The sequence below is a fragment of the Antechinus flavipes genome, chromosome 4 (genome assembly GCF_016432865.1).
Source record: "Antechinus flavipes isolate AdamAnt ecotype Samford, QLD, Australia chromosome 4, AdamAnt_v2, whole genome shotgun sequence".
Lineage (NCBI taxonomy): Eukaryota > Metazoa > Chordata > Mammalia > Dasyuromorphia > Dasyuridae > Antechinus > Antechinus flavipes.
Genome location: NC_067401.1, coordinates 292,984,144 through 292,998,526, shown reverse-complemented (window position 1 = coordinate 292,998,526; position 14,383 = coordinate 292,984,144). Strand labels below are relative to the sequence as shown.

At 31.7% G+C, this 14,383-nt stretch overlaps 1 protein-coding gene across 1 annotated transcript in view; it reads left to right on the top strand.

Moving 5' to 3' along the window:
• HDAC2 (histone deacetylase 2) overlaps positions 1 to 14,383 on the top strand; it is a 53,275-nt gene that overhangs the window by 18,463 nt on the left and 20,429 nt on the right. The window contains exons 3-6 of the mRNA XM_051997571.1: positions 3,336 to 3,453; positions 5,941 to 6,015; positions 6,238 to 6,376; positions 7,146 to 7,287. Of these exons, the coding sequence (XP_051853531.1) occupies positions 3,336 to 3,453; positions 5,941 to 6,015; positions 6,238 to 6,376; positions 7,146 to 7,287 (474 nt within the window). The remainder of the gene's footprint in view (positions 1 to 3,335; positions 3,454 to 5,940; positions 6,016 to 6,237; positions 6,377 to 7,145; positions 7,288 to 14,383) is intronic.

The following is a 14,383-nucleotide window of genomic DNA, read 5'->3' as shown; positions in this document are numbered from 1 at the left end:
AATTATCCCAATTTAATAGCAATCCATTAAGTAACGTAATAAAATGAAACAGAAAGAAACAACAACCAAAAAACCCCAAGCGTGTTTGTCAAACACTAGCCGCTCTATGTATGCATATCCTTGCATAGGGTGCTGAGGAAATACGAAAAAAGTGAGTCCCTGCTCTACTGCAAGACATTGTTTAATTAGGAAGATAAGTCAGAAGGACAAAATTTGAGGCAGAAGGTCCACAACATCTTCATCCAAGCCCCTTTTTTTTTTCCTTTGAGGATAGTAAATTAAGGTTCTTAAGAAAGTGATGTGCCCAAGTTAATTGATGGTATTGGATCCCAAGCTTCAGTTCTAATGATCTACTGTGTTTTATGACCTTAAATCCTTGAGTAATCTTTTCTTGTCTCCCCCCCCCCATTGTCACTATGTAACTCACATAGACTGTTAAAATTGGAAGGAATCTCAGCATCTATCTAGTCCATATGTACCTGAAAATGAATTTCTAGGATAATATGTACAACTGCTAATCATCTGTTCTTTCTTGAAGACCTTCACTAAGAGGATCCCCCCTCATTTAACTTTTCAGTTAGTTCTGTTAGAAACTTTTACTGATATCAAGCTTAAATTTGCCTTTTTACAAATCTCTGTTGTTTCTGGCTCTACCTACTGGAGCCAAATGGAATAAGCCTAATCCTTATTCCATTCAAGGCTTTTTATTATTCTAGGTGACAATTTTGTACACTCTTATTTTATCATTATTCTTCTTAAACTCTTTCAGATATGGTCTGACCAGGGAAGAGTATAGAGGAACTATCACTTACTTCCTGAATATCTGTCTGTCTTATTGTAGCCCAAGATTGCATTAGCAGTTTTTGATTACCATTTTCGATGATTCATGTAATTTTGTATCTATGAGGTTGATTTCTTGATCCTAAATGTAAAACTTTACATTCCTATTGAATTTCATCCTTTTAGATTCAGCCCATTGCTTTATTTAGCCTATCATTGGATTGTTGTTGTTTTTTTTAAGATACTAAATATCATTCATTGTTAATCATTTTTTCTCATTTTTGTGTCATTTGCAAATTTGATAATGTGCCATCTATATCTTTATTCCAAGACATGGGGATAAATAGGACAGGGCTAAGTACATACCCCAGAATATTTGACTGAAAATTTCCAAGTTGACTTACACATTAATGACTTCTCTTTGAGTTCAGTCATTCTACTGATTCTAATTGTATTGCCCTCTCGTGCACAGAGAATAGTTTGAACCTCTTTATCAAATATTTTACTAAAATCTTTGTAAATTCTGTGACATCCTCTTCCCTATCAGTTGAGTAATTCTGTCAGAACAACAAATGCATCTCTTTTGGTATGACCCATTCTGGATGATATTATGCTGGGTCTTAGTAAAAACTGTTTTATTTCCTAGATGTTACTAATCATCTCTTTAATGCTCCCTTGTAGAATTTTCCTAGCAGTCACAGGTAAGCTCTTTGTTTTAAAATGCATAGGCATTTTCTTATGAAAATCAGAGCATTATTCTTCTCCATCTTTGCAGTTCCTTCTCCAGGCTTGCTTTCAAATATTATTGACAGTGGCCCAGCCATCCTACTTCTTTTAGTAACAGTACATGTAATTAGTTCATCTGAGCCAGGAAACTTGAATTTAGTCATGGGTACTTCCTGGGTGCTCTTTTACTTACCTTGGTTATCTGCTCCCTGTTAATAGTTTTTGTCCAAGTATTTCTGTTGTAGAGATCACTTCTTTAACAGAGAAAACATACATGAAAAAGAATTGAGCATTTTCGCTTTTTCAATATTGTCTTATCATATTCTATGACTATAGTATATTAATATTTATCCTTAATTGCATTGTCTTGCTATGATCTTCTGGATGTATCCTTCTATAACTTGCATTTGGTTAGTGAATTCCATGTTCATTCACATTGTTTTCTTCACAGCACCTATTTTTCCTTTTCATTAGAATTGTTGCCTTTTATTTTCAGGAATTTCATTTTTGAGTGTTTCCTGACTCTCCTAAGCAGATTTCCTCTGTAGAGTTTGTCCATGGAATCTGGCTATCCTTCAGAGCCCTTAACCTGCTCTCCCAAAATATAAGATGTATATCAGACTATGCCTAGGTTTTCTTTCCCTTATTATACATATTACTGGGAGGAAGTGGTTGCTTCCACCCAGGGTTCCCATCAGTTCTACTCTAGCAGCCAGTTCCTCTGTTCAGTTGTCTCTGGAATTAAATTTCCCTTTATTGTTTTCTCTACTTTTTGAATGACAAAAATCATCATTAAGGTAAGTAAAAAAAAATTACTAGCTGTGCTTTTTTGGCACAAAGAGCTGTAGCAAATTCTGCATATCTGCATTATACCTCTTTTATCAGGTTAATGTTCTCTTTTGTTAAATAAATATCCCATTTATTTCCTTTTACTGTCTATGTGTACTCTAGGATTCTTTAAGGATAATTTTTTTTTATTTCTCAATCCATTGATTTTCAACCAAATGGTTTCCACCATACTTTCCCCATTCTAGTTCTAAATTTATAGATTTTCTCATACAAGTATGTTTTTTATATACATATACAATACTACCATTGTCTCCTTTCTTCTCTTTTTAAACAATTTATGCCATAACTTTTTATTAATCCATCCAGAGTACATATGTTTTATGTCACTAAATTTCAGTGATACTCTTGAGGTTCAAGTTTATTTCCTTCTTGCTTATTTCCTCTTGATTATTACTTGTGTGTAGACTTTTGAAATTATCAGTTTATAGCAGTTTTGCTTTTGTCTTTATAATCCTAGCACCGAGCACATTTCTTGGTATATTAATGTCTACTTGGTATATTGTAGACATTTAATAAATGTTTGTTAATTAATGAATTTATTAGTGTTAGCTCTATTCTTTCATGTATATTTCATTGTAATTATTTAGTAATATCTAGAGTGCTACTTATATATGAGCAGTTTTCTCCTCAGTCCTCTTATTATCTGAGAAAAAATTGAATGCTTTCATGTCATCAAGGGTCCCCCTTTTGAGAGGCATCTGATAAAGGAAGATACATGATAAAAGGAAGGTAATAAGTCCTGAGCAAGGTCTCTACTCCTAAGTTTGATTTTGGATAGACAAGGAAGGAGATGGCATGATTAAAGATTGGAGTTGACAGTGAATCTGATATTTTGGACTAGTCTTTCTGACTGGTTATTCATTTTTTCAGACATTTTTCTTTTTCAGTAATGATAACAAATGGGAACATTTAAGCATCTTTTCTTAATGAATTTTTTTTAAATTAGATATAATCCTAAAATTTTTGTTCTTTTCCTACAGAGGCCCCACAAAGCTACAGCTGAAGAAATGACCAAGTATCACAGCGATGAATACATAAAATTTCTGCGCTCAATAAGGCCAGATAATATGTCTGAGTATAGCAAGCAGATGCAAAGATGTGAGTTTGGATATTAAAAGTAAATGTTAATATTGTTTCATAAAATTACTGTTTATATAGAGACTTTATATATGCTTATATAAAACTTAAATGATCACAAAGTATAATAGGATAACATTAGTCTTATTCCTCATTCTATATGTAAATTTTCAGGACATATTAAGGTATTAACATTTATGGAAAGAGGTGCCTAGATAGCAATTTTTGTCTTGTTTCAGTTAATTTTCAGTGTTGTTTAATGGCAAATGATAGTAACAATGACAACTAACATTTATATAATACTTTACATAACACTTTAAAACAAAGCACTTTCTTTACAGTATTTCATTTAAGCCTGATGGCAATGTAACATAAATACTACACATTTTTGTCTTTCCATTGAACTCTGATGTTAAAAGTTACTTTCTGTGGGTGAAATGAAGTAATAATAGTCTGTAGTCACTTGGAAATTATTAAAATGACATTTAGTGTGGCTTAATTATGCTCTGGTGGCTTTTGTCCTGATTAACAAAGGGTTAATTTAGGATTATAAAAGTAATGTAACTAGGAAATTCCGGGATTTAAAAATTGAGTTATTGGCTTTTATTTCTTGGTATTAGAGACTTCTAGTGCAAATAACTTTTAATGGGAAACTAGCATATGTAGTTGAACTTCTGGTTACTCTCATAGTAGTATGATCTTGAAATCAAGACTGTCCTTAACCTTCAACAGTAAAAGCAAAAAAAAATTGGGAATAATAATAACAGCACCTACCTCACAGGAGTGTTGTGAGGCTCAAATGAGATATTTATGAAGTCCTTAGCATAGTACCTAATACACAACAGGCATTTAATAAATTAATTAATTAATTGAATTTAATAAATAAATCTATTTTGTCTCTTACTCCTTCTAACCATTTTTATGCATAGGGATCTCTTGCTAAGAGTAAACTACTTGGAGGGAAATGCATAGTTCTCTAGTAGTGGAACGGGGCCAACTCATATATATATAATTTAGATATTGTTATTACACAGGTATCAACTTGTGTGCTCTAACCCACACAATTGAATTAGTGCTGCTTGCAAATATTTCTTTAGTTCTTCTAACAATATTTTCTAGACTTTTATCATTTTTGCTAGTTTGGAGAGTGTGATTTCTGTTTTACTTTTGTTTTAATTTTCATTACTCTGATTATTAGTAATTTTTCAACATTTTTTAGGTGGTTGTGGACAGTTTGTATTTCTTTTGAAAACTATATTTATTCTTCAAAACACATGTCCATTATGGAATGTCTCTTTAGTTTTATAGATTTGTGTCAGCTCCTTATATTTTGGATGTCAGATATTTATCAGTTCTTTAATGCAAAAGGATTTTTTTCCTAATCTATAACATCTTAATTCTAGCTGAATGGCTTTCATTTGTACATTAGCTTTTTAATTTTACATTGTCTTGATTGTTTTGTCATATGCTATCTCTTTTATCTTGTATCTAGTAAAATATTTTCCTTCCTTTTCTTTCTTTCCTGTTTTCAAAATAGTTTGACTTTTACTTATTTATTTATTTTTTGCTTTTTATTTAGATCATTTGTCCATTGGAATTTATTGTGGTAGATGGTAATAACACATTGATCTTAATCTATATTTCACCAGAATGCTTTCCAGTTTTTCTGAGCATATTTTCTTGGCTGAGGAGTCTACTTCTTAGTAATTAATTGGTATTCTTGGATTTATTAAATACTGAGTTAATGTTTTTATTTCTTTAGGAGTATTATTTAACTGTTCTTTCTTTCACTGAGTATATATGTGGGTGTACATGAAATAACTTACCAGATCATTTTTTTTATGATTATTGTATTTATTTGACTTGAGTGAGGTCTGGTAATCCCTAAGCTTCCATCATTTCTGCTTTTTTTCAGTATTTCTCTTGAAAAATTAATTTTTATATTTTTGTTTAATACAATGAATTAGTGTAGCATTGCTTTTCATTTAGTCTGTTAAAATATTTCTTCTCTTCCTTTTCTTATTAGCAGTGTTTCCTTTATTCTGTCACATAAAGTGCTTCCATGTATACATCTTATTGCATAATATTACTTTTCAGAAACCTTCTTATTGCTTTCTGAATAAAACCTTGACTTTTTAGCTTGTTGTTCAAAGCCCTCTACAGTCTGGCTCTAATCTACCATTCCATTTTTTCACACTATTTCCTCTCAAAACTCTACTATTTGATAAATATGAAAACTTTCCTTCTTTTCTAGCTGTTGAAATAAAGAAATCTTCTCTGAAGCAAATATCCAAACAAAAACAGTCTCTTTTTTGGAATCATGTAACATTTTATATATAAAGTTTGTGTATCTACATTTTACTAGCTTCTTTAAAAAGTTCTTTAAACTAAGTTTCTTCAAGGCAGTGACTAACTTTAGTCCTTTATACAAAGTACTTAATATTTGTTGTGTTTAACTTTTTGCATTGATTCAATAGGGTAAATTAGACTTGGTATTTTTTTCCACAGTTAACGTTGGAGAAGATTGTCCTGTGTTTGATGGGCTTTTTGAGTTTTGCCAACTATCAACTGGTGGCTCTGTTGGTATGTAATCTTGATTTAATCCTGTATCCAAAAATGGGTTTAAAATTTCAGTCTTCTCAGTTTTAAAAGCACCTGCTAGACACTTAAATACTTCTTGATTTGAAAATCAAGACCTGAAATTTCCCCATCTCTTATGTAATGAAAAATTATGCTAAATTCTTTCTTATTTTAACCATTGTTAGAACTAACACCTTTTTTCCTTTTTAAATTTCTCTTTCTTAGCTGGGGCAGTAAAATTAAACAGACAACAGACTGACATGGCTGTTAACTGGGCTGGAGGTCTTCATCATGCAAAGAAATCAGAAGCATCAGGTTTCTGCTATGTTAATGATATTGTCCTTGCCATCCTAGAATTGCTAAAGTAAGTTCATTGATAGTTATTTTTTGATATTATAACTTTATTGATAATTCCACATATTAGTGAAAATACCCATATTAGCAAAAAAAAATTTTTTTTTTAATTATTTTATTTTACTTGAGTTTTGACTTGTATTCATTTAATCCAACATTGAGAGCTTATTCTTGACAATTTTTGGAGGAGAAGAAAGTATTAAAGGTACAAGGTCAAAATTAATGTCCTGTCATAATTTTACATTCCCAGTTATGGTTGGGAACATTTAAGGATTCTTTGAAGACTTAAGAAAGATGAGGAGGGAATAGACTTTCACTAAATAGTCAATAAATAATTAATGGCCAGCAAGTTTTGAAGGGTTTCTTCCTTGTTTTAAAAGGCATAATCAGGATCTGATGTTTTCTTTTCAGGGTTGCTATTCTCTGTATGGTTTCAGGGTTTTTTCACCTTTGATTTCATTCTTAAGGGGATAAACCCAGGATTTCTCCATACCACTTCTTAAATTTATGCTAATTGTATTTCATAATGAGAAAGTCTTTTCTTATAATTATAAGAACTGGAAACACTGGCAGGTACTATGTTACATGTTAAAACAGGATACAGAAATGTGTAGGAAGACCAGAACTCTGCCTGAGTTTTTGTAGTTCAAAGGATCATTGATGATCACTCTATATAGCTTTTGGTAGTTTTATGAATTAGATTCTTTCTTAACTAATATGTTTTATTCTCTATATTTATTTTTCCTATAAATATTTATTTCCTGTGAATCTTTTTGTAGGTACCATCAGAGAGTCCTGTACATTGATATTGATATCCATCATGGTGATGGTGTTGAGGAAGCATTTTATACAACAGACCGTGTAATGACTGTATCATTCCACAAATATGGTGAATACTTTCCTGGTACAGGAGACTTGAGGGTAAGTCTGCTAAGCTTTTTAATTTGATTTGCTTTATGGGGAATTGTAGAATTCATATGTGACCTAATTAGTGCATGTGCCTTATTAAGTTATGTGCATTATACACAGTATACTTAGAGCTTTCTGACCTAGACCTGAATTTTAATCTTCCTCAACAAAATCTTATTAAGCATCTATATTGTCAGAGGTACTTTTCTTCATGAACTACTGAGTAACTGATGTAGCCATAAGATTTTTGTTAGTTGAATTGAAATGATTGTAATTAACTATTTCTAATTTTCATTTTCTTTCTTTCCTTCCTTCCTTTTTCTTTCTTTCTCTCTCTCTTTTTCTTTCTCTCTCTCTCCTCCCTCTCTACCTTCCTACCCTCTTCTCCATCCCTCCCTCCCTTCCTTCCTTCCTTCCTTCCTTCCTTCCTTCCTTTTTTATTTTTTTCTTTCTCTGGATGGGGTGAATGTTGTTTTTTTTTTCTTACTAAATCTTTTTAGTACAAAAACCTTCAGCCAATTCCCATGTGCAGTCTTACTGGGTTATCCAGTTTGAATCTTAATAGTTTTAGTATCACAGAAAAATATATTGTTATTTACAACTTTATTAATAATAAAGAAGAATCAAGTTATTTTAAAAAGGAAAATGAAAGTGCATTTGTTTTTAATAAGGTTTTAGTCCAGTTTCTGAATATTCAGAAGTCTGGTATCTTTAGCTGTTCCATGCACTTCTCTTATGCGTTCAAGTGTCTATAAAGATTGATTACTATTATAAACTGATTAATAGAGTTATATTGTCAAGTATTTATAAAGACTGGTTACTATTTAGTATTATACTATGAAATGTATGTTATTTTGCATTTTGGCTGTCCAGTAGTTGAGTGTTCCATTTTTAATATTGAAAGATGGTTTAGTAAAGTAGAAAGAAGACTTGATTTGGAATCAGAATTGGATTCAAATTATCATCATCAATTATCATTTTTGTTCCCTGTTTGAATATCATTCATCAATTAAACATCTCAGTGTTCTTGACTGTTTATTTTTGCTAACAACTTTTTTTGGTCCCATTAGATTTTAGGCAGAAAAGAAGTGAATCAAAATACTTTTAATACAGTAGATTAAATTAGTATATTGACTGAAACTTTCTGCTTTGATAGAATTAAAGCACAAATCATGAGCTATTTGATAAGAAAAAATAGATTATATTTTAATAGGTAATAATTGCTTATTAAATGGAGTATCCCTAAGGCAGGTGCTATATTGCCCATATTTTATTTCAGTCTCCAGGACCTTTGCCAGTGAGTGCTTAATAAATATTTGTTGAATTTAATAAATTTTAAACGAAATCTGTTTTGTTCTCCTTTTTTCATGAAGTTGAACTATTTAAATGGCATGTTTGGGCATCAAAATAATTAGTATACATTGTTTCTTTGTGATTGGAAGTCTTCAAATCTAAAATATTTCTTTCTAGATATGATTTTTATTTTATCTGTCCACAAGATGGTACTGTTTCTTTAACCCAAAAGTCATAAATGGTGAATTATTGAGAATATTATCTTCTTTTGAAAGACAACTCAGATAGTTTTTATTATGTATATATACTATGTTCACATATGTGTATGTGTGTGTGTTCATGAGAAATTTTGGGTTTATAGTCTGCAATAACATTGGTAAGGTTTTTTGCTCTCTAGTTTGAAAGTTGTTTTTTTTTTTTTTCTTAACTGTCATGTCATTTTTCATATTGTATGTAGAATTCTATACCACTAGTATAGGTGACTTTAAAATATTTTACTTGATATAAATTTGATTTGACCATGACTATATTTATTAGTACCATACCTCCTTTTTGGCTTAGATCCTTCTATTTTCTTTTTCCTTTTCTATGTTAATAGATCAGAAAAAAAGATTTTTGGAGATTATCTGAAATACCTTATTCTCTCAGAACATAATCAGAAAATTAAAGGAAAATAGAATTTTTTTTTTAATGGAGCATATCTGAACTAATTTTCTCAAACTCTGTTCCTTCTCTCCCAAATCTACCATGTTAGTGTCCAAGGAATACAGCCTCCCAGTTACTCAAGCTCACATCCTAGCTTTCATCCTAAACTCCTTACATTTTCTTGTATGCATTGTTACCAACATTTATAATTAGTTGCTAAGTTCAATTGATTCTGCCTTTCCAAAATTTTTCATATAGAATCCCTTCTTTCCTCTGACATTTACACTATTTTAGTATAGACCCTCATCTCCTTGTGCCTGGACCACTGCAGAAGCCTGCTCATTGGTGTCCCTGCCTCAAGTTTCTCCCTACTCAAATTGTTCTCCCTAAAAAATGCCTTTTCTCACTATTTCAATCTCCTATTCATTAAACTTGTTATCTTTAGGATCAAATAAAAAATTCTGTTTGACTTTTAAAATTTATCATGACATTACCCCTTCTTACTTTTTCATTCTTCTTATTCCTTACCCCTTTCCAAATATTCTGCAATTTAACACCATCACCTTGTTATTTCTCATATAAGACATTTCACTTCCAATTCCCAATTCTTTGCATTTTCAGTGGCTTTTTTTCTTACCTGAAATTCTTTCCTTCTTCATTTGTATCTCCTGGTTTCTTTCAAGCAATTCTCTGCAAAAATCCCACTTTCTAAAATATGCCTTTTCTAATCCTCATTCATAGTAGTGCAAAGGTGGGGCATCTTTTTTTCTGCCAGTTTATTATCAGTTTATGGGCAGTTTATTATCAGCAAATTATCAGTTTATAGAACTCAGAGCAGTGGGAGTTTGTTGTATCTAGTTTGTCAGTGGCCTAACAAATGATTTTGTGGGCCTTATATAGCCTGTGGGTTGGATATTCCCTACCCCTGGTATGTCTTTGCCCTGTGGGTTAAGTCCAGTTTATTGTATCTATTTCTTGTTTGCTCATGGATGTTTGCATATTATCTCCACCATTGTATTTTTTTTATTATTTTAGTATTTAATTGTTTTGCTTTTTTTTAATTTTTTTTAATAGTATCTTTTTTTTTTTTCAAATATGTGCTAAGTTTTTCAGTGGTCATCTTTGCAAAACTTTGCATTCCAAATTTTTCTCCCTGTTTGCCATCTTCAAGATAGCAAACAATCCAATGCAAGTTAAACATGTTCGGTTCTTCTAAACATATTTTCATATTTGCCATGTTGCACAAGAAAAATCAGATCAAAAGGGGAAAAAAACCATGAAAAAGAAGAAAGAAACAAGCAAATAAACAACAACAAAAAGGTGAAAATGCTATATTGTGATCCACATTCTGTCTCCATAGTTCTCTATCTGGGTGTCGGTATCACTTTGCATCATAAGTCTATTGGAATTGCCTTGACTCACCTTATTGTTGAAAAGAGCCAAACAAGTCACAGATGATCATCACATAATGTTATTGTGTACAATGTTTTCTTGGTTCTGATTACTTCACTTAGCATCAGTTCATGTGAGCTTTTCCAGGCTTTTCTAACATCAGCCTGCTCATCATTTCTTATAATAGAACAATAATATTCCATTACATGCATATAACATAACTTGTTAATGGGCATTCACTCATTTTCCAGTTCCTTCCAAAAAGGGCTGCTACTACAAAAATTTTTGCATGTGTGGTTCTTTTTCCCTCTTTTAAAATTTTCGGGATATAGATCCAATAGAGACACTGCTGGATCGAAGGGTATACATAGTTTTATAGACTATTAGGCAGAGTTCCAGATTGCTCTGGACTATGAGCATTTTGAGAGAAGGATGTGCTTTTTTGAATTAAATTCCAAATGTAGAAAGTTTGAGCTAAGCAAGCATCTTTGATAGAGGTTATATCAGAAACTAGAATATCAATTTTCAAAGATCAACTATAATGTCAAAATAAAAATAACTTTAAAAGAGTTTTAATTGTTTCCAGGTATTTGAAGATTTCTCTTTTCTTAGAAATTAACAGAATTTCACTCTACTCCATTTTAATAAAGTACTTTCTCCAGCATGTGGGATTTTATAAGAGTATGGCCTCTACTTTCTTCTTTACTACCAACTTAGCCAAGAAAACTTTTCAGTAATATCTCTAATGAGGATTTCAAGAACTTGAATTGAAAGATTTATCTCATTTTTAATGGTTAAAAATATCTGCCAGGACAGCAACCAGTGAATAAAAATCATTTCTTTCAGAATGTTCCCACAAGTGTGTTTTCTGTTTCTTTCAGCTGCCTTTGGTTCAAACAAGCACATCAAGACTTGTCCTTTTGCAAATACAGTAGAATGGCACTTCATTTTCTGTCCCCATTTCTAGACGGACTCTTTTTAAAATATGATTCAAAGACCTACTTCTGATTAAGTTGGCTATTGACAAAACTTCTTTCAAGCTTGTTGGAAGACTTGTTAATGTGTGTCAGTGTTAAAAGCAGTGAACAACAGTGACATAAAGAGCTTTCCTTTTAACTCAAATAGCATAACCAGATGCATTACCAAGGTTTGAAGCAACTCCAAATGTACGAGACTTTTCTTCCAAGGCTTTTTAATTGACAACTCCACCCCCCCCCCCTTTTTAAAACATTTTCAAAACATTAATGGGCTTTGTAGTTTACAAAAAGGATTCATAAAGTGTTATCAGCTATTTTCATCCAGAAATGTTTGTATTTTAATCCATACTTCTATACTTTCTAGTTCATGAACTGATGATCTAAGATATCCTTTCATGTTTGCTGCAACAAACACAATGATGGCATGTCCATCATGTTCATTAAGGCAAGTAAAACCATATTAATAGGTGGTTGTTGCTCATTACTTCATTTTTTTCATCATTTTTGCTTAAATTGGGATTGTAGCTATTTTTTAAACTCAGTATTTTTGTGTGGTTTTGAAGTAACTAGTTTGGTAAATTTCTACATAGAAATAAATATTTTATACATTGTCATTAGGTATTTGTTAGTGCCCTACTATGTGCCATGCATTGTGGCAGGCTTTGCACTAACAAAGAAAGGCTAAATCAACTTCTGTTCTCAAAGAGGTTACATTCTAATTGTAGAAACTATATAAAACTGTATTTACAGGATGGTTACTGGATAAATTCAAGGTGATTAAGAAAGGGAAGGCTTCTCTGACAGTAAGGGGGAATCAGGAAAGACTTCTTACAGGAGGTAGGATTTTAGCTCTGACCTTTTAAAGGAAGTCAGATCCAGAGGCACATGTGAAAAGGCAAAGAATTTCAGAAATGGGGGAGAATCACTGAAGACTTAGTGTTGGGAGTGAGAATATCTTGATTAATAAAGGAGTCTAGTGTCATTGTATTTAGAGTAATATGAAGGAAAGTAAGGTATAAGAAAACTGGAAAGGTAGAAAGTTCCAGGCTGTGAAGGGTTTTAAAAGCTAAATATAGAATTTTATATTTGTTTCTGGAAGTATTAGGGAGCTGTAACATTTTAATGGATAAGAGGGTATCAGTCAGAAAAAAATCTTTTTTTCCCCCTTCATTATCTTTTTACATACATTTATGAAGTAAAGATATTTGCAAAAAGAATGTTGTATTATAATGTTAGTGTATTATTCCATGAAAATAATTTACATTTAAAAATCACTTTTCAAGAAAACTGAATTAGGTCAAAAATGAGAACCATTATTTCTAGGAATGCATGAAAAAAAAATCCAAATTCTAAGAGTAATATGATTCCTAGGTTGTAGAAGTGTTAAAGCTTTATAAAGCTGACTTTATTTTACTTGTTATAAAAAGTAATTGAATATCTTACTATTTTACTTAACATTCTGGTAACTGTTTGCTTCTTATCACTCTATTTCTAGCCTTATTAAAATATCCAGTTCTTAATCTTTGTCTCCTGAAATTCATGTCTTTATGCTAGGGGAATTCAATATACATACTGATACTCTTGCAAAACATCCTAACTTCCTAGTTTCTCAACCTTTTGCTCTACCCTACCTCAGCTACACACAGAAGTGGTCTTATCCTTGATAGTGCCATCCCCCACAAGTGTTCTATACTTCCTAGTTCACAAAATGAAATTTCTGTTTATTCTTCCCTTTTATTAATATGCTTTTGAAAGAAGCTGAAAAAAATCCCAAAGCTATAGTTACTAGTTCCATAGATTTACATTATATAATGTTATCTAAGGCCATTTGCTAAGACTTTTTTCTTCTCATATTACTTAGATGCCTTTTGTCACTGTCTTTTTCTTCATTCCTATCTCTGATGAAGAGGTAGCCCTTCTTTCTTTTGGGCAAGACAAATTCCTTTACTGGAAAAGCAGATCTGAGTTCATCCTGTATTCTCCAACAGTTTGCTCCTTTTATCTTCCCCACTCTCTCACTAATCTTTAATCCCTCCTTATAGTCATTTCACACCTAAGTTTACTCTATCCTTAAAAAACTTGTCATGTCTGTAACCTCATTACTCTTATTTTCTCTGTTTACTCTCTTTCATAGTTTTAACTTCTTGAGAAGCCTGTTTGTATCTTCCTTTCCTTTTCTTTCAATTCTCTGCAGTCTGGCTTCCAGCTCCATTCTTCAACAAAACTGTTCTCTCTAAAGTTAATTGCAAGAAATTAGGCATGGACCCACACTTAACACCATATACCAAGATAAGATCAAAATGGGTCCATGACTTAGGCATAAAGAATGAGATTATAAATAAATTAGAGGAACATAGGATAGTTTATCTCTCAGACTTGTGGAGGAGAAAGAAATTTGTGACCAAAGATGAACTAGAGACCATTACCGATCACAAAATAGAAAATTTTGATTATATCAAATTAAAAAGCCTTTGTACAAACAAAACTAATGCAAACAAGATTAGAAGGGAAGCAACAAACTGGAAAACATCTTCACAGTTAAAGGTTCTGATAAAGGCCTCATTTCCAAAATATATAGAGAACTGACTCAAATTTATAAGAAATCAAGTCATTCTCCAATTGATAAATGGTCAAAGGATATGAACAGACAATTTTCAGATGATGAAATTGAAACTATTACCACTCATATGAAAGAGTGTTCCAAATCACTATTGATCAGAGAAATGCAAATTAAGACAACTCTGAGATACCACTACACACCTATCAGATTGGCTAAGATGACAGGAAAAAATAATGATGAA